The sequence below is a fragment of the Ornithorhynchus anatinus genome, chromosome 4, assembly GCF_004115215.2.
Source record: "Ornithorhynchus anatinus isolate Pmale09 chromosome 4, mOrnAna1.pri.v4, whole genome shotgun sequence".
NCBI classification, from domain to species: Eukaryota; Metazoa; Chordata; class Mammalia; order Monotremata; family Ornithorhynchidae; genus Ornithorhynchus; species Ornithorhynchus anatinus.
The window spans coordinates 88,795,846-88,822,691 of record NC_041731.1 but is presented as its reverse complement, the minus strand read 5'-3'; the positions used below and the strand labels follow the sequence as shown (position 1 = coordinate 88,822,691).

The 26,846-nt window shown below is 44.3% G+C and overlaps 1 protein-coding gene across 1 annotated transcript in view; it reads right to left on the bottom strand.

The window, feature by feature from the left end:
* The window catches only part of LRRC39 (leucine rich repeat containing 39), a 32,795-nt gene extending 7,654 nt beyond the window's left edge, over positions 1-25,141 (bottom strand). The window contains exons 1-8 of the mRNA XM_029062670.2: positions 25,038-25,141; positions 24,711-24,785; positions 20,711-20,770; positions 19,214-19,427; positions 16,601-16,706; positions 12,629-12,785; positions 11,733-11,869; positions 1,853-1,998 (exon numbers count right to left, since the gene is read on the bottom strand). Of these exons, the coding sequence (XP_028918503.1) occupies positions 1,853-1,998; positions 11,733-11,869; positions 12,629-12,785; positions 16,601-16,706; positions 19,214-19,326 (659 nt within the window). The 5' untranslated portion in view covers positions 19,327-19,427; positions 20,711-20,770; positions 24,711-24,785; positions 25,038-25,141. The remainder of the gene's footprint in view (positions 1-1,852; positions 1,999-11,732; positions 11,870-12,628; positions 12,786-16,600; positions 16,707-19,213; positions 19,428-20,710; positions 20,771-24,710; positions 24,786-25,037) is intronic.
* Between the last annotated feature and the right edge of the window lie 1,705 nt (positions 25,142-26,846).

Here is a 26,846-nt window from a genome sequence, read left to right as displayed (position 1 = left end):
CATTTTGGGTAAGTCACTTCACTTCTCTGTGCCTCAGTTACTTCATCTGTAAAATGGGGATTAAGGCTAGAAGCCCAGGTGGGACAGAGACTCTGTCCAACCTGATTAGCTTGTATCTACTCCAGTGCGCTTGGCTCATAGTAAGCGCTTAACTAATACCACAAGTATTCTTTATTCTTCAACAGCTGGCTGGTCACACCACCTCAGGACAGGCCACATACCACCAGAGGAGCCAAAAGCCCTGGGGTTTTGCTTAGACCATTTTTATGCTCTCAGAATTGCTCCTACCATGTGTGGAGTTCCTCTTAAACAACATGACTTAAGTTAATTCATTCACTTTCATTCAATAGTATTTATTGAGTGCTTACTCTGTGCAGAGCACTGTACTAAGTGCTTGAAATGTACAATTCAGCAACAGATAGAAACAATCCCTACCATTGACGGGCTTACAGTCTAGTCACGGGCTTACAGTCTAGTCATGGGCTTACAGTCTAGTCAAGTTCTTTCACTGTTCAGTTTTATCAATTATTGAATGCTCACAGTGTCCTGAGCACTGTACTAAGTGCTTGGGAGAGTACAATACAACAGAGCTGGTAGATACAATCCCTGCCCAAAAAGAGGTTAGAGTTCACAGGGAATCCAGTTTGTTTTTTTTAATATGGTATTTGTTAAGCACTTATGTGTCAAATACTGTTCTAAGCACTGGGGTAGATTCGTGTTAATTAGGTTTGATGAAGTCCCTGTCCCACATGGGGTTCACAGTCTAAGTAAGAGGGAGAACAGGAGAACTGAGGCATAGACAATAATAACAATAATAATTGTGCCATTTGTTAAGCACTTACTACGTGCCAAGTACTGTACTAAGCACTGGGGTGGACACAAGCAAATCGGATTGGACACAGTCTCTGTCCCACATAGGGCTCACAGTCTCAATTCCCATTTTACAGATGAGGTAATTGAGTCCCAGAGAAGTGAAGTGACATGCTCAAGGTCACACAGCAGACAAGCAGTGGAGCTGGAATTGGAACCCATGACCTGACTCCCAGGCCCATGCTCTATCCACTATGCCATGCTGTTCCTCAAAAGAGAAGTTAAGTGACTTGCCTAAAGACACACAGCTAGCATTTGGCAGAGCTGGAATTCAAACTCAGGTCCTCTGACAAACCAGTCTTATGCTCTTTCCACTAGGCCATGCTGCTTCCTCCAGTTCAGCCGAGGAACTCCACTCTTCCTCCCAACCCACAAACCTCCACGTTTATATATCCTCTTGGGATGTCATCTCCTAAATGTGTTCTCCAGATTGGGACAGACCACCTATCGAGCAATGAGCTAATGATTTTTTATTTAATTTTCCTTTTAGTTCCCTCCCCAGCAATATTCTAATAATAATAATTGCATATTATATATATAATATATTATATTGCATATTATTATATGGCAAACCGCAATATTCTAGCAAAGAGTAGCACAGAAGGATATGTTCTCGTTATAACTGCACGTCTTCTTGCCAGATCAGTTTCATGACTCTGGTTCCTGAGAACTGAACTGGGTAAAGCATGGCATAATGGATAAAGCACGGGCCTGGGAGTCAGAAGGTCATAGGTTCTAATCGTGGCTCCACCGCCTGTCTGCTGTGTGACCTTGGGCAAGTCACTTCACTTCTCTGGGCCTCAGCTATCTCATCTGCAAAATGGGGATTGAGACTGAGCCCCATGTGGGACAGGAACTGTGTCCAACCCGATTTGCTTGCATCCATCCCAGTGTTTAGAACAGTGCCTGGCATAAAGTAAGCATTGAAATACCATTGTTATTATTATTATTATTAAGGAAAGAAGGGTTCCCACTCACGTACCTGTCAATGGTGCCAGGCAGCTGTTCAATACTGTTGCTCCCCAAGTCCAACCACTCCAGAGCGGGCAAATTCAGCACTGCGGGAGAGATGGTTGTGAACTGGTTCATACTTAAATCTAAGTGAATCAGCTTCTTCAGGTTGCTGAGCTGAAGATAAACAGTGGACATTAATAAACAGATTAAAATTAGTGACAGACTATGTGCTTGTCTCCTGAAACTAATGCAGCCATAGAGCTTTACTTAATGTGGAGGAAGAATGGACTAACACTTGGCAGGAAAGTCCCCTTCTGCTCTAGGTAAATTATCTCAGTTGAGTAATCATCTTAATGACAGTGTTAAAGGGGGTTGTTTAGTTGTTTTCTTCTGATGTGTGAGCCCTTTAAACCCAAGTATTTGAGGGGGGTTTTTTTAGGTTATGTCAGTTGGCATTTATTTAATTATAAATGAGTGTATTGAGGAAAGTTACAAATCCAGTTCTACTTAGTGATCAGCAGTATGCTCTTAGTGGCAAGAGCATGGGTTTGGGAGTCAGAGGTCGTGGGTTCTAATCCCAGTTTCACCACTTGTCTGCTGTGTGACCTTGGGCAAGTCACTTAAACTTCTCTGTGCCTCAGTTACCTTATCTGTAAAATGGAGCTTGAGACTGTGAGCCCCACATGGGATAATCTGATTAGCTTGTATTTACCCCAGTGCTTAGAACACGGCTTGATACATAGTAAGTGCTTAACAAATACCATAATTACTACCATTATTATTAAAGGTCAGCTCTTCACGAGAAGGGTCTTGGGCTTGGTTCAGCATCAGGTGGTTCTAAATTCCATTTTCACTCCTTAGGACGTGGGCCCATCATTTTTCCCTTCAGTAAGACAATCCATGCAGTCACTGTAACCAGAACCTACTCTTGCCACTTCTTTTTTTCCAAAACCACTAATTAGTTTTTCCAAATCCACCAGAAATTTGTCCTGCTGAAAGGAGGTAGAGGGGGTCTGTGGGAAGGGCAGTGTTACTGCAGGGACTATCAGGAGCCACTAAACTTACCCCAGTGAAGCTCCCATCCAAGAGAGCTGGCTCTGCCACCCCACTCCCCACAGAAGCTGTCCTCAAACATGGCCGGATGGAACATACTGCCCTCCGTGCAATCACTCTCCATCCGACAGGAGAACTCCCTCCATCCCCGCACCCGGGCATATGTGGGGGAACAATGGGGGAGCAGGAGTCCCCAGCTACTGGGTCACAGCCCTGGCCGACTTGGCTCAGGAGGGCCCTGGGCTCAGCCTTAGTAAGTTGGGGGGTGGAGACAGGAAGGGGGGGAAGAGGGAGAAAGAGGGGGGAGAGAGAAAGAACGGGGAGAGGAAAGGGGGGAGAGGGAAAGACGGGGAGAGGGAAGGGGGGGGAAAGGGAAGGGGGGGGAAGAGGGGAAGCGGGGGAAGAGGGGAAGCGGGGGAAGAGGGAAAGGGGGGAAGAGGGAAAGGGGGAGAGAGGGAAAGGGGGATAGAGAAAGGGGGAGAGGGAAAGAGGGGGAGAGGGAAAGAGGGGGAGAGGGAAAGAGGGGGGGAAGGAAAGAGGGGGAGAAGGAAAGAGGGGGAGAAGGAAAGAGGGGGAGAAGGAAAGAGGGGGAGAGGGAGAAAGGGGGAGAGAGAAAGAAGGGGGAGAGAGAAAGAAGGGGGAGAGAGAGAGAAGGGGGAGAGAGAGAGAAGGGGGAGAGAGAGAAAGGGGGAGAGAGAGAAAGGGGGAGAGAGAGAAAGGGGGAGAGAGAGAAAGGGGGGAGAGAAGGGGAGAGAGAAAGGGGGGAGAGAGAGAGAAGGGAGAGAAAGGATGGGGAGAGAAGGGGGGAGAGAGAAGTGGGGGAGAGAGAGAAAGCGGGAGAGAGAGAAAGGGGGAAAGAGAAAGGAGAGAGACAAAGAGGAAGAGAAAAGGGGAGAGAAAGGGGAGAGAGAGAAAGGGGAGAGAGAGAGAGAGGGAAAGGGAGATGGAGGGATGGTAGAGAAAGAGAGAGAGAGAGAAACTAGACCTGCAGGTAGAGAAGCAGAGAGTCATCACTCATCTGGAAGGGAGCTGTGACCCAAGTAAAGCTGCAGCTGCTGCGAAAGCCCTGGGCTCCAGAGGCAGAACAGGTTATTCTGGGCCCCATGACCGCAAGCCAGGAGCCCCATAATAATAATAATAATAATGTTGGTATTTGTTAAGCGCTTACTATGTACAGAGCACTGTTCTAAGCGCTGGGGTAGATACAGGGTAATCAGGTTGTCCCACATGAGGCTCACAGTTAATCCCCATTTTACAGATGTGGTAACTGAGGCACAGAGAAGTTAAGTAACTTGCCCACAGTCACACAGCTGAGAAGTGGCAGAGCCGGGAGTCAAACTCATGACCTCTTACTCCAAAGCCCAGGCTCTTTCCAGTGAGACACGCTGCTTCCCCATCAATTAACAAGTGTGAAGAGGGAGATTAGTGACTATTATTGGGAGTGGCACCTATTGGGGCTCTTGGAATGCTAAATCTCCCTTGGGCTGAGAGAGAGGCTGGGAGAGAGGGGGCAAGGGGAAACCAGCATAGGGACGAGCAAGGATCCTCAAGGGCCTCACATCTCTAACTTCTGGGAATCTGAAAAGGACCTTCCCATTCCTCTCTCCTTCCCCCTCCCTCACAGGCCAGCCTTGGCCTGTGATCAAACGTGTGTGTGTTTTGGATGATGTCCGTGTATTATGTGCCTTTTCGGCTTTTGTGGGGAATGGGGGTGGCAGAGCCAGCTTCTGAGGGTGGGAGCTTCACTGGGGTGTTCTTGGTGGCTCCCGATTGTCCCTGCAGTAACACTGCCCTTCCCACAGATCCTCTCTACCTCCCTTCAGCAGGACAAATACCTGATGGATTTGGAAAAACTAACAGGTGGTTTTGGAAAAAGAGAAGTGGCTAGAGTAGATTCCGGTTACAATGACTATATGGATTTTCTGTTACTGAAGGGAAAAGTGCTGGGAGTGAAATGGAATTTAGAATCACCTGAGGCTGATTTCAAGTTGTGGGTAGCAGCAGAGTAAAGGTAGGGAGATAGCTTCAAGGTCATCATATGTAGCATGATAGAATTACATCACACATTATATGATACGGGAGTTCAGCAAAATTGGTTGGCCCTGTGATTCCATGGGGGGAAATGACGATGGACTATTTATCAGGAAAGGGAAAAAAAATTGCTTCTCTTCTTTGATTACACCATCTGGCCTGGCTGGATCCAGCTGTGTTACAGAAGCAGAGGACTTCTTCACTGAGCTTCTCAAGCTAAACAAAAATGGGTACAGTAAAATTGAAGGAGTTTAACTAAATTTTGACCTCATGCCTGATTTCTTTGCTCCAGTCCCTTCCAAACAAAGTAAAAAATTTTTCTCCTGCACTAACTTCTGTATATTCAATTTACCGGGCAACAGAGGGTATTCACATTACGAGAAGCAGTTTAACCTAGTGAAAAAAGCACGTGCCTGAGAGTCAGAATAATAATAACAATGTTGGTATTTGTTAAGCGCTTACTATGTGCAGAGCACTGTCCTAAGCGTTGGGGTAGATACAGGGTAATCAGATTGTCCCACATGAGGCTCACAGTCTTAATCCCCATTTTACAGATGAGGTAACTGAGGCACAGAGAAGTTAAGTGACTTGCCCACAATCACACAGCTGACAAGTGGCAGATTCAGGATTCGAACCCATGACCTCGGACTCCCAAGCCCGGGCTCTTTCCACTGAGCCATGCTGCTTCTCACAAGGACCTGGGTTCTAATGCTGGTTCTACCACCTGTCTGTTGTGTGATCTTGAGCAAACCACTTAACTTCTCTGGCCTCCATTACCTCATCTGTAAAATGGAGATTAAGACTGTGAGCCCCAGGTGGGACAAGGACTGTGTCCAACCCGATTAGCTTGTCTCTACCCCAGTTCTTAGTACAGTGCCTGGCACATAGTAAGTGATTAACCAATACCATAAAAAAAAAGGTCGGTTTCCAAATGAACTTGCTGCAAATTGAGGAAAAAAATACTAGCTGTAATGGTATTTTGGGCGTGCCCAATGGGTACAATGCAGTCTATTAAATTCTTGAGAAAGTACCACAGAAGCATCAAACATATTCCCAAACCTCCATGAGCTTACTTTTATGTCTGTCCCCTTATTAGAATGTATTTACAAATTAAAGAGTCTAAATCCTGAACTATACAGTTGATCAAACATATATAGAACATCAATGATATTCATTGAGGGCTTACTGTGTGCAGAGTACTGTACTAAGTACTGTACTAAGCGCTTGGGAGAGTACAATACAACAGAGTTGGTAGACACATTCCCTGCCCACAGCAAGCTTACAGTCTAGAGGGGGAGACAGACATTAAGTAAATATAGATACACATGTACCTAAGTGCTAGAGGTGATTGTTGGGTTGGTTTGACTTGATGTTGAGAGTTAAAATGGGGAGGGCTTGTTGGAGGAGGGGGGATTTTCAGGGGCCTTTGAACATGGGAAGAACTGTGGTCTGTCAGATTTGACAGAGAAAGGAACAGTGTGAATGAGACAGACGAGTTTAGAGTGAGGTACAGTTAGCTCTTAACTTTGGAGGACTGAAAAGAGCAAGCTGGGAATTATTTGGAGTGTTACTTATTTAAATGTTTTTAGTTCTTGCTAGATTATGAATTCCTTGAGGGGAGAGTTTGGTGTCTCTTCTGAGTAAAGAATTTTATAAAGCATTTAGTATGGTACTCTTCACCCAGTAGGTGCTCAATAAATGCTACTGTTTGAAGAGGGTGGATATGTAAAATGGGGAGAGTTGGTGGAGAGCCTTGAAGGGTTTGTTTTTGCTGAAGAGAGAAATGGGAAACCAACACTAATATAAAAGTTTTCAAGATGGCATAAAGTTTCAAATAGCTTTTCACAGGAATACACACTGGGCTAGGCTGAATTTTTTCCTCACTAATGTGTCTAAAGCTTCTTGATCCCTGGGATAGAGAGATGTTTCCTGTAGTCTATCAAAGTATAACCAATCTACTGTATTGGTTATAAATTCTGGAACAGAAATAGTTTTGTTTTTTTTAATGGTATTTGCTAAATACTTACTTAGATTGCATGTCCCACATGGGGCTCACATGTCTTAATCCCCATTTTACAGGTGAGGGAACTGAGGCACAGATAAATTAAGTGACTTACCCAAAGTCACATAGGAAGTGGTGGAGCCGGGACTAGAACCCAGATCCTTCTGACTTTCAGGCCCATACGCTTTCCAGTAGGCCATGCTGCTACTCCATATATAGTAATTATAGATGCAAGAAAACCCTATAATTCCACCTGACTCAGAACTCTTAATCAATCAACAGTATTTATTGAGTTGGAAGCAGCATGATCTAGTGGAAAGAGCCCAGGCCTGGCAGTCAGAGGACCTGGGTGCTGGGTTCCACCACCTACTTCCTGGGTGACCTTGGGCAAGTCGTGTAACTTCTTCACGCCTCAGTTTCCCCATCTGTACCACTGCTATTTCTATTTCCAGATCAGCTGAAAGACATTTCTTTGAATCTGTGCAGACACAGACTTCTGATCATGTGATAGCTTCCTGACTGAAATGGGAGTTCAACCAATTATTTGTCTACCAAGCTGTCATTTGTCAGGACAGTGTTGGGTTATAGCTGTAAGATTCTCCCAACCAAATTCAGGTTAGAATTATTTCAAGCAAAATATATTCTCAAGAGATATTTGTTCCATTTAATAATAATGTTGGTATTTAAGCGCTTACTATGTGCAGAGCACTGTTCTAAGCGCTGGGGTAGACACAGGGGAATCAGATTGTCCCACGTGGGGCTCACAGTCTTAATCCCCATTTTACAGATGAGGTAACTGAGGCACAGAGAAGTTAAGTGACTTGCCCACAGTCACACAGTTGACAAGTGGCAGAGCTGGGATTCGAACCCATGACCTCTGACTCCAAAGCCCGTGCTCTTTCCACTGAGCAATGATTTAGAGTTAGCCCCAGTGACCTTCTTCTATTCCTACTCCCTCTTTCTTAGATTTTTGAGCCTCGTATGAGACAGGGCTTTCGTTATATCCCGGCTAGACTACTGTGTCAGCCTTCTCTCTGACCTCCCTTCCTCCTCTCTCGCCCCGCTCCGGTCTATTCTTCACTCCGCTGCCTGGCTCATCTTCCTGCAGAAACGATCTGGGCCTGTCACTCCCCTTCTTAAACAACTCCAGTGGTTGCCTATCGACCTCCGCTCCAAACAAAAACTCCTCACTCTAGGCTTCAAGACTCTCCATCACCTTGCCCCTTCCTACCTCTCCTCCCTTCTCTCTTTCTACCGCCCACCCCGCACGCTCCGCTCCTCTGCCGCCCACCTCCTCGCCATCCCTCGGTCTCGCCTATCCCGCCGTCGACCCCTGGGTCATGTCCTCCCGCGGTCCTGGAACGCCCTCCCTCCTCACCTCCGCCAAACTGATTCTCTTTCCCTCTTCAAAACCTTACTTAAAAATCACCTCCTCCAAGAGGCGTTCCCAGACTGAGCTCCTCTTCCCCCTCTACTCCCTCTGCCATCCCCCCTTTACCTCTCCGCAGCTAAAGCCTCATTTTCCCCTTTTCCCTCTGCTCCTCCACCTCTCCCTTCCCATCCCCACAGCACTGTACTCGTCCGCTCAACTGTATATATTTTCGTTACCCTATTTATTTTGTTAATGAATTGTACATCGCCTCGATTCTATTTAGTTGCCATTGTTTTTACGAGATGTCCTTCCCCTTGACGCTGTTTAGTGCCATTGTTCTCGTCTGTCCCTCTCCCCCGATTAGACTGTAAGCCCGTCAAACGGCAGGGACTGTCTCTATCTGTTGCCGACTTGTTCATCCCAAGCGCTTAGTACAGTGCTCTGCACATAGTAAGGGCTCAATAAATACTATTGAATGAATGAATGAACAGGGACTGTTCAAGCTGATTATTTTGTATCTACCCCAATGCTTAGAACAGTGCTTGGCACATAGTCAGAACTTCCATCTTTATGCTTCTTATTTTGAAAATTTTCCAAACAAAAAGGGCCCTTGAGGTGGAAAGGATTTTGCAGCCCTGCATTTCAGGTATTTTTGGCCTCAATGTAGAGGTGAAAAAAGACTGGCTTTCTCCCTCTGAGGGCAGGCAATTAAAGTGGCAGCCGCTGAGCAGTAGGCAGCAGGCCTGGGAGCGGGCATGCCCCCTACCCAGAGAGCAGCCCGCCATCATGGTCTATGGTGCCCAGCCTCGTAGGCTGGGGGAGCAATCTAGTCCCTTCTGTAGCAATGAGCCATTCCCACACTGCTTCCATTCTGTGTGCTGCCCATCTACTGCAGCCATCAGCTGCAGGAGAAGGGGGTGGGCGCTACACCGGCCAGGGAGTCTGGGGAGGCATTGGCTCAGTTAACTAGTCACTCAACGGGCCACTCCCCCACCCGCCTCCATTCTGGGTGCCACCCACCTACTAGAGAAGCAGCGTGGCTTAGTGGAAAGAGCCTGGGCTTTGGAGTCAGAGGTCATGGGTTCAACTCCCAGCTCTGCCACTTGTCAGCTGTGTGACTGTGGGCAAGTAACTTAACTTCTCTGTGCCTCAGTTACCTCATCTGTAAAATGGGGATTAACTGTGAGCCTCACGTGGGACAACCTGATTACCCTGTATCTACCCCAGCGCTTAGAACAGTGCTCTGCACATAGTAAGCGCTTAACAAATACCAACATTATTATTACTACTGTCATCAACTGTGGCAGCAAGGGGGTGCTTCACTTGGTAGGGGGTGGCGGGGGGGGGGGGAGAGGAAGGCATTAGGTCAGCCAACCGGTCACTCAGAAAACCACTCCCACAGCTGTTCCCATTCTGTCTGCTGCTATCAGGTGCGGAGTTGGGGAGCACAGAGGAGGGAGGTATTCAGTCAGTCAGTCCTATTTATTGAGCATCTACTGTGCGCAGAGCACTGTACTAAGCACTTGGAAGAGAACAGAATAACAGACACATTCCCTGCCCACAATGAGCTTACAGTCTAGAGGGACAAATGGTCAGTTAATAATAATAATAATTATTATTATGGTATTTATGAAGCACTTACTGTGTGCCAGGCACTATACTAAGCACTGGGGTGGATACAAGAAAATCGGATTGGACACAGTCCCTGTCCCATGTGGGGCTCACAGTCTCAATCCCCATTTTAGAGATGAGGTAACTGAGGTACAGAAGTGAAGCGACTTGCCCGAGGCCACACAGCAGACAAGTGGCAGAGCCGGGATTAGAACCCATGACCTTCTGACTCCCAGGCCCATGCTCTATCCACTACACCATGCTGCTTCTCAGAGTTAGTGGAGGCCTTAGGCTTACTTTAATCGCATCCCTATCCCAGCCACGTCTGCCCCGCCACCCCTCCCCCAGCACATCTATGACCCTGCCAGTCTCACTGATAGAGCAGATGGCACAAGGCCCCAGGGCCATCTCCATCCAGCCCTACTGGAATTTCTGTGCCCAAGTCCCCACTTGCTCCAGAGCCTTATATGTTCCCCTCCTGGCTCAGCACAAACACCAGCCAGAGCGAGGCTCATGCTTCAAAATAGTTCATCCTGGAAAGCCATTCTGCCCCTTATTAGTTTACCAGATCCACGCCCTAGACTGTTCCAGCTTTCTTTCACATCTGTCTCATCTTCAAGTTAATGAGAGAATGAGCAGAAACTCCTTACCATTGGCTTTAAAGCACTCAATCACCTTGCCCCCTCCTACTTCGCCTCGCTGCTCTCTTCCTCCAAGCCAGGCTGCACACTTCTATCCTCTAATGTCAACCTTCTCACGTAACTCCATCTTATCTACTTCACTACCGCCTTCTCTTCCGTGTCTTATCTCTGACCTGCAACATCCTCCCTCTTCATGTCCAATGGATAATTACTCTCCCCTACTTCAGAGCCTTATTGAAGGCACATCTCCAAGAGGCTTTCCCTGACTAAGCCATCATTTCCTCTTCTCCCCTTTTGCATCACCACAGCACTTGGGTTTACTTCCTTTATTCACCCCTCCCTCAGCCCTACAGCATTTATGTACATATCTGTAATTTATTTATATTAATGTCTGCTTCCCCCTCTAGACTGAGGTCATTGTGGACTGGGAACGTACCTACTAACTCCGTTATATCGTACTCTCCAAAGTAACAGTAAGTGCTCAATAAACACCACTGATTGATTGATGGACTGAGTATTCATCCTGTCATCCATCTCTGACACTTTGTAGTGCTTTTTCTATTGGAAAGGAAAGGCAAATCCCTTCAGCTCTGAGTGTAATTTTGTTTGGCTAAGAGCGTGACAACGTCACAAATACTGGAGTTTAGACTCACATCAAGACTAGTGTTTAACTTTCAAGCTGGCAGAGAATAAACATCTGGCAAAGAAGGGCATTACTGATTACTTTTCTGGAAAAACAAACTCACATAGAATAATGTTTGTTTGACAATAATAATGGTATTAGTTAAGCGCTTACTATGTGCCAAGCACTGTTTTAAGCACTGGGGTAGATAGAAGGTAATCAGGTTGTCCCACATGGGGCTCACAGTCTTAATCCCCATTTTACAGATGAGGTACTTGAGGCTTCTTGATAATAGGTAGGTCAAGTGTCTATACCACCAGGTATCCATCTTCCAGGGATACCTCTGGCCCTTCTCTAATTAAAAAAATACATTTTCTTTAGAAATAGCAGGTATTTTCCCTTAATTATACAAGAAAGTGAGATTCCATCCAAAGTGGTGTGAAAAGGAATAGTAAAAACTTCATTTTTTAGTGAAAACTTCATTTTCATGATTCTTCTGAAGAAATGAAACTGCATTGGAGGAATACATCAGAAATGGCCAGAGAGAGTAACGGTGAAAAGCTATGCTCTTCTCACCTCCTGTGGAAGTTCGCAGATATCTCGGTTCACAGCCAGCTCCAGTTTCTCCAAGCTGACACAGTTGCTCAACTCTTTGGGGACGGTCTTGATTTTGTTATAGCTAAGGATCAGCTCTTGGAGTTTGGTCAACAGTCCTGCAGAGACAATACATGGTTGCTTCCAGGGTCTGTTAAACAGAATAGTCTGTTTGCTTTGAATCTCAAGGGTCATTAAGTGATAACTCAGTCCCCCAGTTTTTGCAGTGTCAACTCAGGTCCTCACCACCAATACTGCCACCAGGCTCAGATCCCAAATGTTTCAACTACATAACACCTAAGGACTTAGATGTAATTCTAAACCAGGACAGCATTTGTAGACACACAGCAGGCGGAGACTTAACATTCTTATCAGCCTTTTAGGATATTTTTGTTTTGAAATACTGAAGTTTTTTTTTCCCCTGAACTACAGTTAGATTGATTGTGGGACCAGTTAGCTTAGTGCTAGGGACAAGTACTATTTTCCATATCCCCCCTCTCATTCTAGGAGAGCTTCCCTTTTCTTTACGTTTCTGAATTTCTGCGACAATTTCCCCAATCTATTGTCCTAGTCCAATTTCTCCTCTTTTTCCATCTCCATTTACACATATACACACACACACCCCACTCACTCCACATATGTGTCAGGGTCTTATTGCAGAGACAACTGCTTTTTTTTACAAAATAATCTTTTTTTGGCAAACAGCAATGCCTATAAAGCATATGGTCATTTTTAGCCCTTAACCAAATTAGATGCCCTGCCTAGCTATTTAGGGTTGCAGTCAGATGACACCTTTATTCTAGGCAAGAAAAACTCACCCTTTTTTAACAGCTGAAGAAGTGTTTCCCTTATTTATTTAAGGAGCTTGAATATCTTACCAATTCCTCGCGGTATCTCTGAAATTGCATTCCGGGATAAATCCAATACTATGAGGCTCTGGAATCTTCCAATGTATTCAGGAATTTTCAGCAAACCAGTCCTGTGAAGCTGCCATTCCTGTAGATTGCTCAGACTCAATAAAGATGAAGGGAGGGTCTAAAGCCCGAATGGAAAAGAATCACATCGCAGTTATGAGCTGACAGAAGTGGAATGTTTTAGTGGTAATAGCCCGAAAACCAGTATGATACTGGGAGGGACTTTTTATTTTGTTTTTCAAACCACTACAATTAAATTGTTTCCTGTCATGAATGTGTTAACTACATCAGGTCTAATAAATCATTTAATTATCCCAACAGTAAATCCCAAGCATAGGAGAAAAAAACCCCAAGAAAATACTATATGACCGGAAGTGTAGAGGAACAAAGTTATAGGGTGAAAGTTCGATCAAAAATGACCTCTTGATTATATATGCTGATGAGGTTCAAGGAGGCCATGGGTAACCGAAACAAATAATTCATAAGTAATTCCGTTCATTTTAATCATAGCCGCTTATCTGTTTAATAAATCTTTGATCAGAATTTCTATAAATATGGACTTAAATTACCTCTCTCTGCCACCAGGGAGAGGTGCTAACAAATGGAAAACATCAAAAGATGAGAAGCAGGAAGAAAGAAGAAAAGAACAAAAAGAACTTAGATCATCCTCAAATCTGACATTTGCTCCCTCTCAGCAGTGCAGGGAAAAGTGAATTGCCACCCTGTCCCAACTCTGTCTCCATAAGGTTCAGTAGGACATTATATGTTACGCTGTGCATAAGCAGTGCCTTGTAATGATTCCTATGAAACTCCCGTCCAATCCCTGAACCTAGGGCATTCCTCAGAGGGAAACCCTATTTTGCTTTGGAGCCACTGTGTGGAGCAGCCCAAGTTCCCTGTTAATCAATCAGTGGTCTTTACTGAATGCTTACTGTGTGCAGGGCACTCTAAGTTCTCAGGAGAGTTCAGCAAAACAGAACTGGTAGGTATGTTCCCTGCCCACAAGGAGCTTACAGTCTAGAGGGGGAGACACATTAATATAAGTGAATTCCAGATATGCACATAAGTGCTATGGGGCTGAGGGTGGGGTATCAAGTTTTAAAAGGGTACAGATCCAAGTGCATTGATGATACAGAAGAGAGAGTCAGGGAAAAGAGGGCTTAAATCGAGAAAGGACTCTTGGTACCCAGGTGCAGGAATCCAGGTGCAGCCTCTCTCTTGGGCTGAGCTTTCTAATTTGTTAACTATTGTCCCAAGACTGCCCCCATACTACCCCCACTGCCCTCCATGGCAGTTCTTTCCCCTGCCCTCTCCCTACACTTGGGCCTTGCATCAGTCCCCTCACTCAGCAGCCCTGCTCATACTAGATAATTGGTCCTTGAATAATTAACAGTTGGTTGTATGCAGGTGAATTCTTGTAAGGAACACCTTAAAACTCATTTTAACACAATTCTTCTGATTACCAGCTGTCCACTGGTGCTAGAATTAGCATAAACTCTGACTCAGAAGCAGCATAGCTCAGTGGAAAGAGCACGGGCTTGGGAGTCATAGTCATGGGTTTGAACCCTGGCTCTGCCCCTTGGCAGCTGTGTGATTTTGGGCAAGTCACTTAACTTCTCTGTGCCTCAGTTACCTCATCTTTAAAATGGGGATTAAGACTGTGAGCCTCACGTGGTACAACCTGATTACCCTGTATCTACCCCAGTGTTTAGAACAGTGCTCTGCACATAGTAAGCGCTTAATAAATACCAACATTATTATTATTCACCATCTTCTTGGAGCCTGTACCAAAGAACTCTTAACCCCCAATGTTACCATTTCTAACTATTCCTTCACTCCTCCATCCTTTCTAATGCTCTTCAACCTGCTGGACCACCAGAATGGGACACACAGGACAGCACATGAGTCAACCTGATCCTGGCTTCTGGTGGATGGAAGGTGGAAAGAGTAAAATGTCCTCCAGTTGTAATGCCAAATTTCATTATAATGAAGTTTTCTGGGCAAATATGATATAGGATTTTTCCTCAATATCTATGTGTGTGAAAATAACCCTGGCTTGTAAGCTGGGGACCAAAGGAAAAATGCAAAATATTTTACTTCTCCCTTCTAATCTCTCGTGGTTTTGATTTCATGGGAATTTGAATTTGCAGGGAAAAGATGTTACCTTAAATTTTTCTTGTAAGGGGAACAGTAGGAAGGAAATGGGGCTGCAATTGGTTGAATTGGTTGAAGAACTGCAAGTTCAAACTGATTCTCTTTCCCTCTTCAAAACCCTACTTAAAAATCACCTCCTCCAAGAGGCGTTCCCAGACTGAGCTCCTCTTCCCCCTCTACTCCCTCTGCCATCCCCCCTTTACCTCTCCGCAGCTAAAGCCTCATTTTCCCCTTTTCCCTCTGCTCCTCCCCCTCTCCCTTCCCATCCCCACAGCACTGTACTCGTCCGCTCAACTGTATATATTTTCGTTACCCTATTTATTTTGTTAATGAATTGTACATCGCCTTGATTCTATTTAGTTGCCATTGTTTTAACGAGATGTTCTTCCCCTTGACGCTGTTTATTGCCATTGTTCTTGTCTGTCCGTCTCCCCCGATTAGACTGTAAGCCCGTCAAATGGCAGGGACTGTCTGTATCTGTTGCCGACTTGTTCATCCCAAGCGCTTAGTACAGTGCTCTGCACATAGTAAGCGCTCAATAAATACTATTGAATGAATGAATGAAAGTTCCCTAGACAAATAGAACTGTTGCAAGCAAATATTTTTAAAGAAATAGGAACTGAATTTGCACGGAGAAAGTGTATTTTTCCGAAGAAATTTTCCATGCAAAGCCCATTCTTGGCCTGAATATGCCTGCAGCTAGCAAGTGCAACACTTAGCCCTACTGAGCTAAGCTCTACTGAGAGCTCACCTCCTCCAGGAGGCTTTCCCAGACTGAGCCCACCCTTTCCCTCTGTCCCTCCTCCCCTCCCCGTTGCCCCATTCCCTCCTTCTGCTCTACCCCCTTCCCTGCCCCACAGCTCTTGTGTATATTTTTATATATTATTACTCTATTTTATTAGTGATGTATATTTATCTATGATTCTGACTACTTGTTTTGTTTTGCTGTCTGTCTCCCCCTTTTAGATTTTGAGCCCATTATTGCGTAGGGATTGTCTCTTTTGTCAAATTGTACATTCCAAGTGGTTAGTCCAGTGCTCTGCACACAGTAAGCGCTCATTAAATATGAATGAATGAATGAACTTAGCCCCAAACTAGGAAGAGAACATCAGGCCGAAAGGAGCAATGAACCACAATGTCTGTACATCTACTTGGTTGACAGCATTCTGGGCCTTTCCAATCCCACTCTTGCCCCATTTCATTTCCTGTCCCCAGTCACACTGCCCTTTTGGGGAGCTTCACAACAATTGATCAATGAATCAATCAATGGTATCAAGTGCTTACTGGTTGCAGAGCACTGTACTAAGTGCTTGGGAAAGTTCGAAATGATAGAGTTGGTTGACAAGATTCCCTCATTGATGGAAGCAAGAGACACCAGCCCTGTTAGGCAGCAGCTATCAATCAGGAAGTTGTCTGTGTTAACCTCCCAACAAAAATAAATAAATCTATGCATTCATGAACTCAAAGAAATAGGTAGCTCTAAAGATCTGGAAAATTATAACCAGAAGAACCACAGTTGTTGCAAGTTTCCCTTTGGTTGTACTGCAAACATGGCTGTGCTCAAAACCGCTTTTATGATTCAAAATTTGGACTTTGGCATTTTTTTCCCCCCCAAAGAAGCACGATTAGATCGTATACAGATCAGACTCTCTCGTTTTCAGAGAATGTTAAATTGGTCTTTTTCTCCCTCACCTCCATAGAATTTTAAAAATCAGATTTTATACATATTAGAGAAAATCCTATTTCCACAGAAAAAAGTTAAACATAACTTCAAGAGATTACCTTCCATTCTTCTTTCTCGATCTTCAAAATTACCCTTCCACCTTCTCTGGTGACTTTCTCTTTTAGCTTGGTTAAGCTTACCCTTTCTTCCCATATTCGTACTAGCCTAGGAGATAAAGAAATCATTTGAGTTTGTGGACATCAATATGTTAGCCACTAGTCACACTATCAGTGGCAGAGACAGCCTTTTGGCCAGGGGCATCACTGAAGATTAGGCTTTCATTTATTCTAAAAGGACTCTGCCCAGCAATTAGTTCAGTGCTCTGCATACAGTAAGCACTTAATAAATACTACTACCCTTACTGCCCTGAGCTAATCACTTGCCAAAGAGAACCAATGCAGCCCATGAGAAGTACAGATATAGCTTTTATACAGCTGAGGGAAGCAAAGGCCACTGAAACAAATGGAGTTTCTAATGAGGACAAATAATCAATCAATTAATGGTATTCATTGAGCACTTACTGAGTGCAGAGCATTAGACTAAGCACATAGAAGAGCAAAATACAGAGTTGGTAGACATATTCCCTGCCCATGAGGATCTCACAGTTTATTATTAAGAGATGTAATAGTAATAGTAATAGTAATAGTGATGATGATAATAATAAGGAAAGGGTAGAGGTTATGGATTAAATATTTGACTTCCAACCTCCCTCTCTCCTATTCCAAACCTGATACCATTCTTCCCTCAGATCTGACTGTAGTCAAATTCAGAGACCAGTAGCCAGATGTTTTGGCCTTCTCCTCTTTACATACACATCCAGCTGGAGTAAGAGTGTAAGGGTGGGGTTGTACACCTCCTTAAGACTGACTGAAAATAGTCCACTAAGACTTTTCAGGAAAGTTCTCTCAAGGGGACGTTTGTCCAGGTATCCTGGCTAAAGATCAAACCAGAGATCCGAGTTTCAATAACAAATAGCTCCTTTGGAGGCCTGGCCTCCAGCAGGATATCTCTCGCTTCACCCCCTCCTCCTTGTCACTCTCTGCTCCTCTGTCCGCCCAAAGGGCTTGATGGTGGGGACAAAATCCCAGAGTAGGTCGGGGGACAGTAGAATCTGTTATTGACTGAGGTTTTTCTGTTCTTTTTTCTTTCAGTACTTATTATTTTCCGCTCAGATGCAAATCCTCCTTTACACTCTGAGGAAAACTCTGGATCTGATTGAAGATCAATGCCCCAGGTGGGAGATGCTCCCAAAACTATACAGCTGTCTTTACCCCTCTCTTAACTGAAACTCCCAGGGTGTTTTCCCACCCTTCACCTGCCTCTAGAGCTGGCCCTGGTTTTCTTGATTAACATAACCTCTCACTAATAACACAGGGAGAACACTAGTACTAGAAATTAATACAATATAAAAGCCCAGTATATATCCAAGCTAGCCTATGAAAAGAAAAGGATATGAAAAATCTATGGTGGGGCTGTCCCTATTCCTTTCCCTTTTCTCCTCAGCCATGGCCTTTTCCTGCAGGCCCTCCATGAATAAAGGGCTATTAGCTGGGCCAATAGTGCACAGATAGGAAATAGGCTGTTAGATTCTCCATCTTTCCTGACCAGAGTTTTTACCACAAGACATCCAAAAAGCTTGGGGACAAGGTTAGTGACCGTTCATGCCCTTGGCCCAGGTGAAATCGATAGAGGCACTAAACTTTATCAATAGACTCCAACTACTCTATCATACTAAATATACTAAATTCTGAGATTTTTAAAAATTGTTTTTTGATGGGGAATTATCTTTCTCCATGGAATCTCTATTAGCTTTAGTTTATTTGGCATTTGAATACAGAAAACAAAACTTAAAAAAAAAGTTAGATTCCATCCCAAGAACTCCAAGCTGTTGTGTATCCACCAACTTCTGTACAAGTCCTGTCCTCTACCGTAGTGACTGGTAGATGAAGAAGGTAGCAGGCATGGACTCTGTAAATACCTACAATGTTGGAGGCTTTGCTAGTTTGGGACTGGGAATGGCAGAAGGAAAAGGGTTACTTCTGGTATTTGCTGCTTTCCTGTATTTGTCTCTTCCACACTAGCTGCAAACTCCTGATGGTTTGAGATGTTTCAGGTTTTTTTTTTTAATATCCCACCACCCCAAAATACTGCTATGAATGAAGTTAGGTGCTTGACAAATATTGGTAAGAATAATTTTTTTATGGTATTTGTTAAGTACTTACTTTGTGTTGAGCACTGTACTAAATGCTGGGGTAGATACAAGTTAATCAGGCCAGATACAGTTCCTGTCCCACTTGGGGTGTCTCAGTCAAGGAGTAGGAAGAACAGGCATTGAATCCCTATTTTGTACCTGAGAAAACTGAGGCACAGGGAAGTGAAGTGACATGCCCAAGGTCACATTAAAGGCAAGTCCCAGGCTTTATCTGCGAGGCCCTGCTGCTTTCCACAGTAAATTATGCTTCCCATAATATAACCACTAATCACAAAAGGGATAAATATGTCTGTCCTTTGCACTGTACAATTGATTTCAGGGTAGGGGTAAGTTTTCCTTTTTTTTTTTGGTGACAATAGGAGTTATTCAGCAATTATCAAAGAACAATTACCTCTTGGAATTACCCTTAGTGTGAACAACCAAACAACTCCCCATTATTTTAAATAATATTATAACATACTTTTGTCGAAATTCCTTTTCTCGTTTCAAGTCTTCCGCTTGTTTCTGTATTCTTACTTCCCAAACTTCCTTAACGGCATTGACAGCCCCAGAGCAAATGGCGGTTTCAGTCATGCCTCTTCCAGGCAGCAGGGCGATGGGCAGGTTTCCTCAGGGACTGACAGCCCGACCCAAGGTTACCATCTCCCAGCACACCTGAGCAGGTCTGAGGAAGCCTGTGAGACACACAGCCAGACTGACTCGTCCGAATGTTCTGCCGATCCCACTGAGCCAAGCACAGGTTGGAACTGATTAGGATTTCTTTAGTTTTGAATACATTGGCTTTAAAGCAGGTCTACCCCCAAGGGCACACCACCTGAGATGATCCCAAGACTGAAGTGACCAGATGTCCTTAACTGAGGTGTGTCCCCAAGGCACAAGCCTTATCTTTTGCTTCTGGTGTACTCTCCCAGTTGTTTAGTACAGTGTTCCACACACAGTTGGTACTCAGTAAACACTGTTAATTAACTGACTGAGAGGAGACAGTCCTGAAATTTCAGTTTCTGTCCTGCCTCCTGCTCTTTGCATGAATAATAGTAATAATCATAATAATGTTGATGATATTTGTTAAGCACTTATGTGTCAGGCACTGTGCTAAGCACTAGGGTAGATACAAAATAATCAGGTCCCACATGGGGCTCACAATCTAAGTAGGAGGGGCAACAGGTATTGAATCCCCCTTTTGCAAATGAGGGAATTAATTTATTCATTCATTCAGTCATATTCATTAAGTGCTTATTTTGTGCAGAGCACTGTATTAAGTGCTTAGTGAAGTACAGTACAGCAATAAAGACTGACAATCCCTGTCCACAACTAGCTCACAGTCTGGGGGGGGGTGTTGGGGAAGACTCTAAGTGACTACTAGTTAAGTGACTTGTCCAAGGTCACATAGCAGGTAAGTGGTGGAGCCGCTTGAAGAGAAGAAGAGACTAGAGGGGGCAGGGCAAGGGAGAAGTCGGGGTTACCCTGAAAGCTGGGACCAGCCTGGGGGGACCAAAGCTTGGGACACAGAGTGCTTCAGGAACTGTCTTGGCCACTTGGACTGTGGCATCACAAAGCCTACCACCATAACCAGGCAGCTGCTTGCTTTTTCTTCTGCTTTCCACTTTTTTCTTCGCTTTCCTCCCTCAACCCTTTCCCACTTTCTGATCCTTGTGGCCCCACCGCCTTCCCTCTTAGGTGATCAGACTCCTGGCTCGTGCCAGAAAATGAGACACAATCCCAGAGACAAATTGAGGGAGACAAGACCCAATGCCCGGCTAGTTTACAGGAGAAGAGGGAAGAGAATAAATATGATGAACCTCACTGGGGACTTTAACCAAGTGGAAAAAATTTAAATGTGACCGATAAAGGCTAAACCATGGAAAGCTCTGACCAGAATGTCAGAATTGAAGGGATATATCTGTTAAATCAATTTTATTTATAAAAATAAGAACTTGCACTTTTCTATTTTGCTTACCACTTAAAACTGTTGCTTCTGTCTTTCCCTGGTAAGTTCAACCTTTTACCTTGGGGATACCTAAAATAAAGAAAAGTAAGCTGGTCAGTGAATTTATGAAAAATGTATTCCCTCTTCTCCCCCCATTTAAATAAGCATTTTGTTTTTTATTTCCATTTTGAAGTTAATGGAAGAAATGAGTTTCTGGGGAACTTTACCACAGGGACTCAGTTGTAGTTTGCACTATCCAACTTTATCCACTGGTTACTCTTCCCCCGCTCCAGATTTGTGGAAAAGTCAACTCAATCATACTTACTGAGTGCTACTTTGTGCACAGCACTGTACTAAGCACTTGGGAGAGTACAATACAATAGATTTGGTAGATATGTTCCCCAACCACAAACAAGCTTAAGACCTGAGTGGAAATCTATTGTTCCAGATTTAGACCATCTCCTGATAGGTGTATTAGAACAGGTTAATAATAAATTCATCCTGGCTTGATTTTCTGGAACATGGGAAAAGGTATAACATGGCTGGTCCAAAAACTATAAATAATCAACATACTATTCAAATTAGACCAATTGAGAACAGTTATTACATTTCCCATCTAAATTTCAGCAAGAGAGAAAATAAGTTATTACTATTTCGAGGAAACACTGTACAGTGGGGAAGAGTCTTTTCATTGTGATGAGCAGTCCAGATGTGGGGTGTGTTTGTGTGACTGATATGACCTTGCCAACTACTTTGTGGACAAAATCAAAACCATCAGACAAGAGCTGCCCCTAATCTCCCCTTCACCTCCCCACCTCCCTCCCATCCCACATCCACTCTCATCCTTCTCAACTGTCTTTCAAGAGATTGCCCACCTGCTTTTAAAAATCTGCCCTTCCATTTGTGCCTCCAATCCCATCATCCAAAAACACTTGCACCCAGTTTTCTTCCATCCTTGACAGCCATCTTAAATTGCTCATTCTCTGGTAGCTTCTTCCCCTCTGCCTTAAAATATGTCCACAACTCTCCTATTCTAAAAAAAACCCAAAAAAACCCTAGTCTGGATCCCATTGTACCATCCAGCTATTGCATTACCTCCCTCTTCTCATTCCTGTCCAAATTCTTTAAAAGGGTAATATACACCCACTGACTCACTTTCTCTCTTCCAGCTAACTCCCTCCTTGGATTGCCATTGGACTGAATTGTTTCCACCCCCTTCACTTCACTGACTCTTTCTTCTGATTCTCCCCTCACTCTCTCCAAAAATCACTATTGACCTCCTTCTCTCTAGAAGCAGCATGGCCTAGTGGAAAGAGCACAGGCTTGGGAGTCAGAGGACTTAGATTCCAATGCTGGCTTTGCTACTTACTGTGGCGTGACCATAGGCAAGTCATTTAACCTCTCTGTGCCTCAGTTACATCATCAAAAAATGGGGATTCAGTTCCTGTTCTCCCTCCTTCTTAGACTATGAACCCTATTTGGGACCTGATTATTTTGTATCTACCCCAGCACCTAGTACGGAGCCTGGCACATAATAAGTGCCTAAATACCACAATTGTTATTATTATTATTAATAAATCTAATGGACTCTACTCTTACCTTATCCTCCTTGAATTCTCGATCCTTTCTTTCTTCTGGAAATAGTATATCTCTTTGGTTTTTCTGACAGAGTTCTCTCCTAGTTTTCATCTTACATCTATGGCTGATCCTTTTAGTCTTTTTTGCTGGCTCTTCCTCTGTCTCCTATTCCTGAAATGTGGGTATCCCTTCAAGGTTCTTTTCAGGGTCCTCTTCTCTTCTCACTTACATTTACTCCCTTGGGGGGACTAATCTAATCTCATGGCTTCAAATATCACCTCTAAAGTAGTAGTAGTTTATATTCCCCCCCTTCAAAGTGCTCCTAAGAAGATATCACCTCCCAGAAGCAGTCCCTGATTAAACTATCTTTCTAGTAAAGCTATCCAACTAGCCACTATCTTCCTGTTTCTTATTTAATTATTAATTTTACTCAAAAAAACCCAAAACAATCAACGGTCTTATTGAACACTTGCTATGTGTAGAGCACTGAACTAAGTGCTTGGGAGAGTACAATGGAGTTGGAAAATATGATCCCTCACCTAGGAGAGTTTACAATCTAGTTGGGGAAACAGATGCTAAAATAAATTACAAGTAGACGGAGCATCAGAGAATAAAGCTACATACATAAGTGTTCAGAGGTGAAGCTGGGCTGAATATCAAAGTGCTTGGGGTCTATGGGAGTAAATTCATAAGTGATGCAGAAGGGAGGGAAAATCTGATGGGGAGAAGGGAGATGAGAGGTTCAACAGGCTTGTTTCTGGAGGAGATGAGATTTTAGAAGGACTTTGAATAGTAGGTGAGTGGTGATCTCTCAGCTCTGAATCAATCATATATGAGTGCTTACTGCATGCAGAGTACTGTACTAAGTGCTTGGGACAGTACAATTTATCAGAGTTGGAAGACACATTCCCTATCCACAAGGGTCTTTCGATCTAGAGGAGGGAAGGGGAGGGAGCTCCAGGCAGGGGAAGGATGTGTGAAGAAGATGTGGATGGTGAGAGATCAGACTGAATCACAGTGAATAGGTTAGTGTTAGAGGAGTGAAGTGTGAGTGATGGGTTGTAGTGAGAGTAAACAGGAGGGATAGAGATAAACAGGAGGGATAGAGAGCTGATTTGAGTGCCTTACAGCCAATGTTTGATGCAGAGATAGATTCATCTATTTATGTCTACTCCTCCACTATAGTTCCTCAAAGGCAAGAATTGCATCTTCCTTCTTTTGTCTGTTCCCCAAGAGCCTGGTTGAGTGTCCTCTGCACATAGTAGGTCTCAATAAATACTTAAGATGATGATGAGCAGCCAAGAGTGGCAATTTGAGTAAAATGTCAAAGGAAAAGAGAAAAGGAGAGGATTAGGAGGAGATGGGGAATTTAAAAAATGAAAATAGTGGAAAGGGATGGGGTTCAAACGATGATAAAGTTGGGGGTAGATGAATATGAAGGATAACCATCTTGCTCCAGTGCTCCATCAGCTCTACTACTCTACTTCATCTGCTTTTAGTAGTAATAGTAATAGTATTTATTATAGTTTTTATTAAGAGTTACTGTGTCCAGAGCACTGTACTAAGCCCTAGGAGAAGCATCATGGTCTAGTGGATAGAACACAGAACTGGGACTCAGAGAGCCTAGGTTCTAATACCAGCTCTGCCACTTGTCTGATGTGTGACGTTGGGGAAGTCAACTCACTTCTCTGGGTCTCAGTTACCTCATCTGTAAAATGGGGATTAAAACTGTGAGCCTCATATGGTACACAGACTGTGACCAAGCTATCTTGTATCCACCCCAGTGCTAAGTAAAGTGCCTGTTATATAATAAGTGCTTAACAAATGCCTTAAAAAAAAGAAGTGGGAATTAGTCTGACAATATTTTATAAGGTATTTGACCCACTAATAAACTTGATTTTGATCCATGAGATTTAGTGAATCTCCCCTACTTTGACTCCTTATGGGAGGGTACAGCTGTAGGTTGGAGGGTTGCAGCTGTTTATATTACACTCCCTCGAGCACTTGATAAAGTGCTTTGCACACAATAAATATGATTGATTGATTTCTGTGGGAAATCAGGGCTCTCTTGGGAGATGGTTAGAACTCCAGGCTAACTTATATTTGCGTGTTGCCAGATCGCGCTTCTAACAAGTATACTTTTTGAGGTCATCACTTCTTAATTAGCGAAATTCACTTTTCCTTCTTGGGGTGTTACAATAACTGTATATTTATATTCTTCACACGCTAGGGGTCCATCCACAAAAGACGTGAACAAGTCTCATTCTCAGTTCTATTTAAAACATCAAGACCATTTTTCTTCAACAGTTTAATGAATTCATTTAAGCCACAATTCTTTTGCCTGAAAATTTCATTACACATAAAACTATACTTGTCATTCCATATCATAAGCAGAACTCAAAGGAAATCTCCATACAAAGCAGTCAAGTCTCAGTCTAAAATTGTTACTCACCTTTGTACAGCACCTTGTGGCTTTGTAGCATAATCATCATAGCTGAAAATAATCCACCAGGGGCATTATAAGATCCTGACAATGACAGAGCAGGGTTAGTAGAGCTTTTTGAGATTTCAAAGTCAAGACACATAACTCAGTCCTGAGAGAAATGCTTCTGGATCATCTTAAAAACCTTATTCTAGAAGAGAATGGTGAAGTTAATGGCCCTTCAGTTTAAAAAGCTTTGACAAGTTAGGTTTCAACAACTCAGCAAGCAAGGACGTGTAGAAATGGTACCCAGATGCACTTGTATGTTGAGATGTGGAAAAATGCTAAACGACTTACCAATATCTAGAGATGGGGTCACTGTTTTCCAGAACTCATTGACTGCAGAGCCAGAATGGAGATTGCATGGGATTTTGCCTGTGCTGCTAAAGGTAATTAAGAGCCTCAGTCAGGCTGGGGTAGAGAGGAATGTAATGTCAGCCCATTTCTAATTTTAACCCATGACAAGGCTGAGAATAGCAGGAATCACATGGGACTTGTCTGCAAGTCCCTGAAATGTTCCCACAAAAACATTTTCCCCCCTTTTCAAAGCACACCCACTGTCTGAGAGATCAATGGAAGAATAAATAAATCTGGTTTTTTGCTAGGAGGCGAAATTAAAAATCCAGCTGAAAGGGTAGTGAAACCTCCCTCACCCCTGATCCTGGAATAAGGACACAAGTTCTAGAAAAAGACAAAGAAGAATGTGCCTTGAGACAACAGTAGAACTGGGATGGGAGCCAAAACCTCTGTGGTAACTCCAGGCTCAAAGTTAAATTACATCCTCAATGCAGAACAGGTGGCGCCCCAAGCCTTGCAATGGTCCGTCCAAACACTACCGTGGGCAGCTCTTCCATAGAGCTCCATCTCAAACTATTCCATGGTACTGCCCTACACACTCTGCACATCTGGGGCCAGTGGGAGGTGGGCTGACCACTTCTGCCTTACTTCCAGCATCCACTTGAGGCCTAGCTTCATTTATTGCCAAGATCTGGGGTCAGAAAGGGTCTTAAGAACGATCCTAGATACCCAGAAGAGAATCCATAATTTCCCAAGAACCCCTGCCTCCTGCCCATCCTCCACAACCAAGCCAGTGGCTGGGGGAAATCAGGAGAGGGAAGAAGCACCCAAAAGGAAGAGTTTTCCCATTTTAGAGACCAATAATCCCAATGAATCAACAGGCAGGGGGCCCTGCTAGAGGTGAAGTAGAGCAGGACCATCAGGAAGGCTGCAGTGGAAGGCTTCCAGTGCCCAGAATGAGCCTCCCTCTGCTGTGGTTCAGGCCTGGGGCTGGAGCAACTGGTAGGCTGTTTGGATCAATAATAATAATAACAATAATAATGGTTCTTGTTAAGCACTCTGTGCCAAGCACTGTTCTAAGCACTGGGGTAGATACAAGTTAATCAGGTTAGACACAGTCCCTGTCCCACTTGGGGCTCATGCTCAATCCCCATTTGACAAATGAGGTAAGAGGTAACTGAGGCCCAGAGAAGTGAAGTGACTTGTCCAAGGTCATTCAGCAGACATATGGCAGAGCCGGGATTAGATGTCAGGTCCTTCTGACTCCCAGGCCTGTGCTCTAACCACTAAGACATGCTCCTTCTCACTCCCGTGCTCTATCCACTAAGCCACACTGGTCCCTGGCAGCAGTGTGGGGACTGGGCTGCCCTTCACTGGCTTGGGTGACAATCTGTCTCAGCCCCAGTGGAGCGTTGACCCTCAGCTAAGTCTGTGGCACCAGCTGGGATTGCGAGGTGACAGGTGGTCTCTGAGAGCACCGTCTGCTCCTGCCATAAGCTTAGCATAGCTCTGGGGATGGGGAGAGGGCAGGAGGTAGATGCAGGCCATGCTTCCACTCTTCCAGCCCCAAAGACGTGGCTCCCAGCCTGACCCATACCCCCTCCACGACCCCATGTCCTGTTGCTGGAACGGCTGACGGCCGCAGAAGTTTTAAATGCTCCGCCCAAGGTCCTCTTGGAACTCTGGGAAGATGTGTTTTTTCCATTCAGCCCTGCTGACTGTAAATGTCAAGCGGTGGCAGGTTTACTAATAAGTTCAAAAGGTGGGGAGGAGGAGCAGCAGAATGAGAACAAATGAGACACTGGTGCA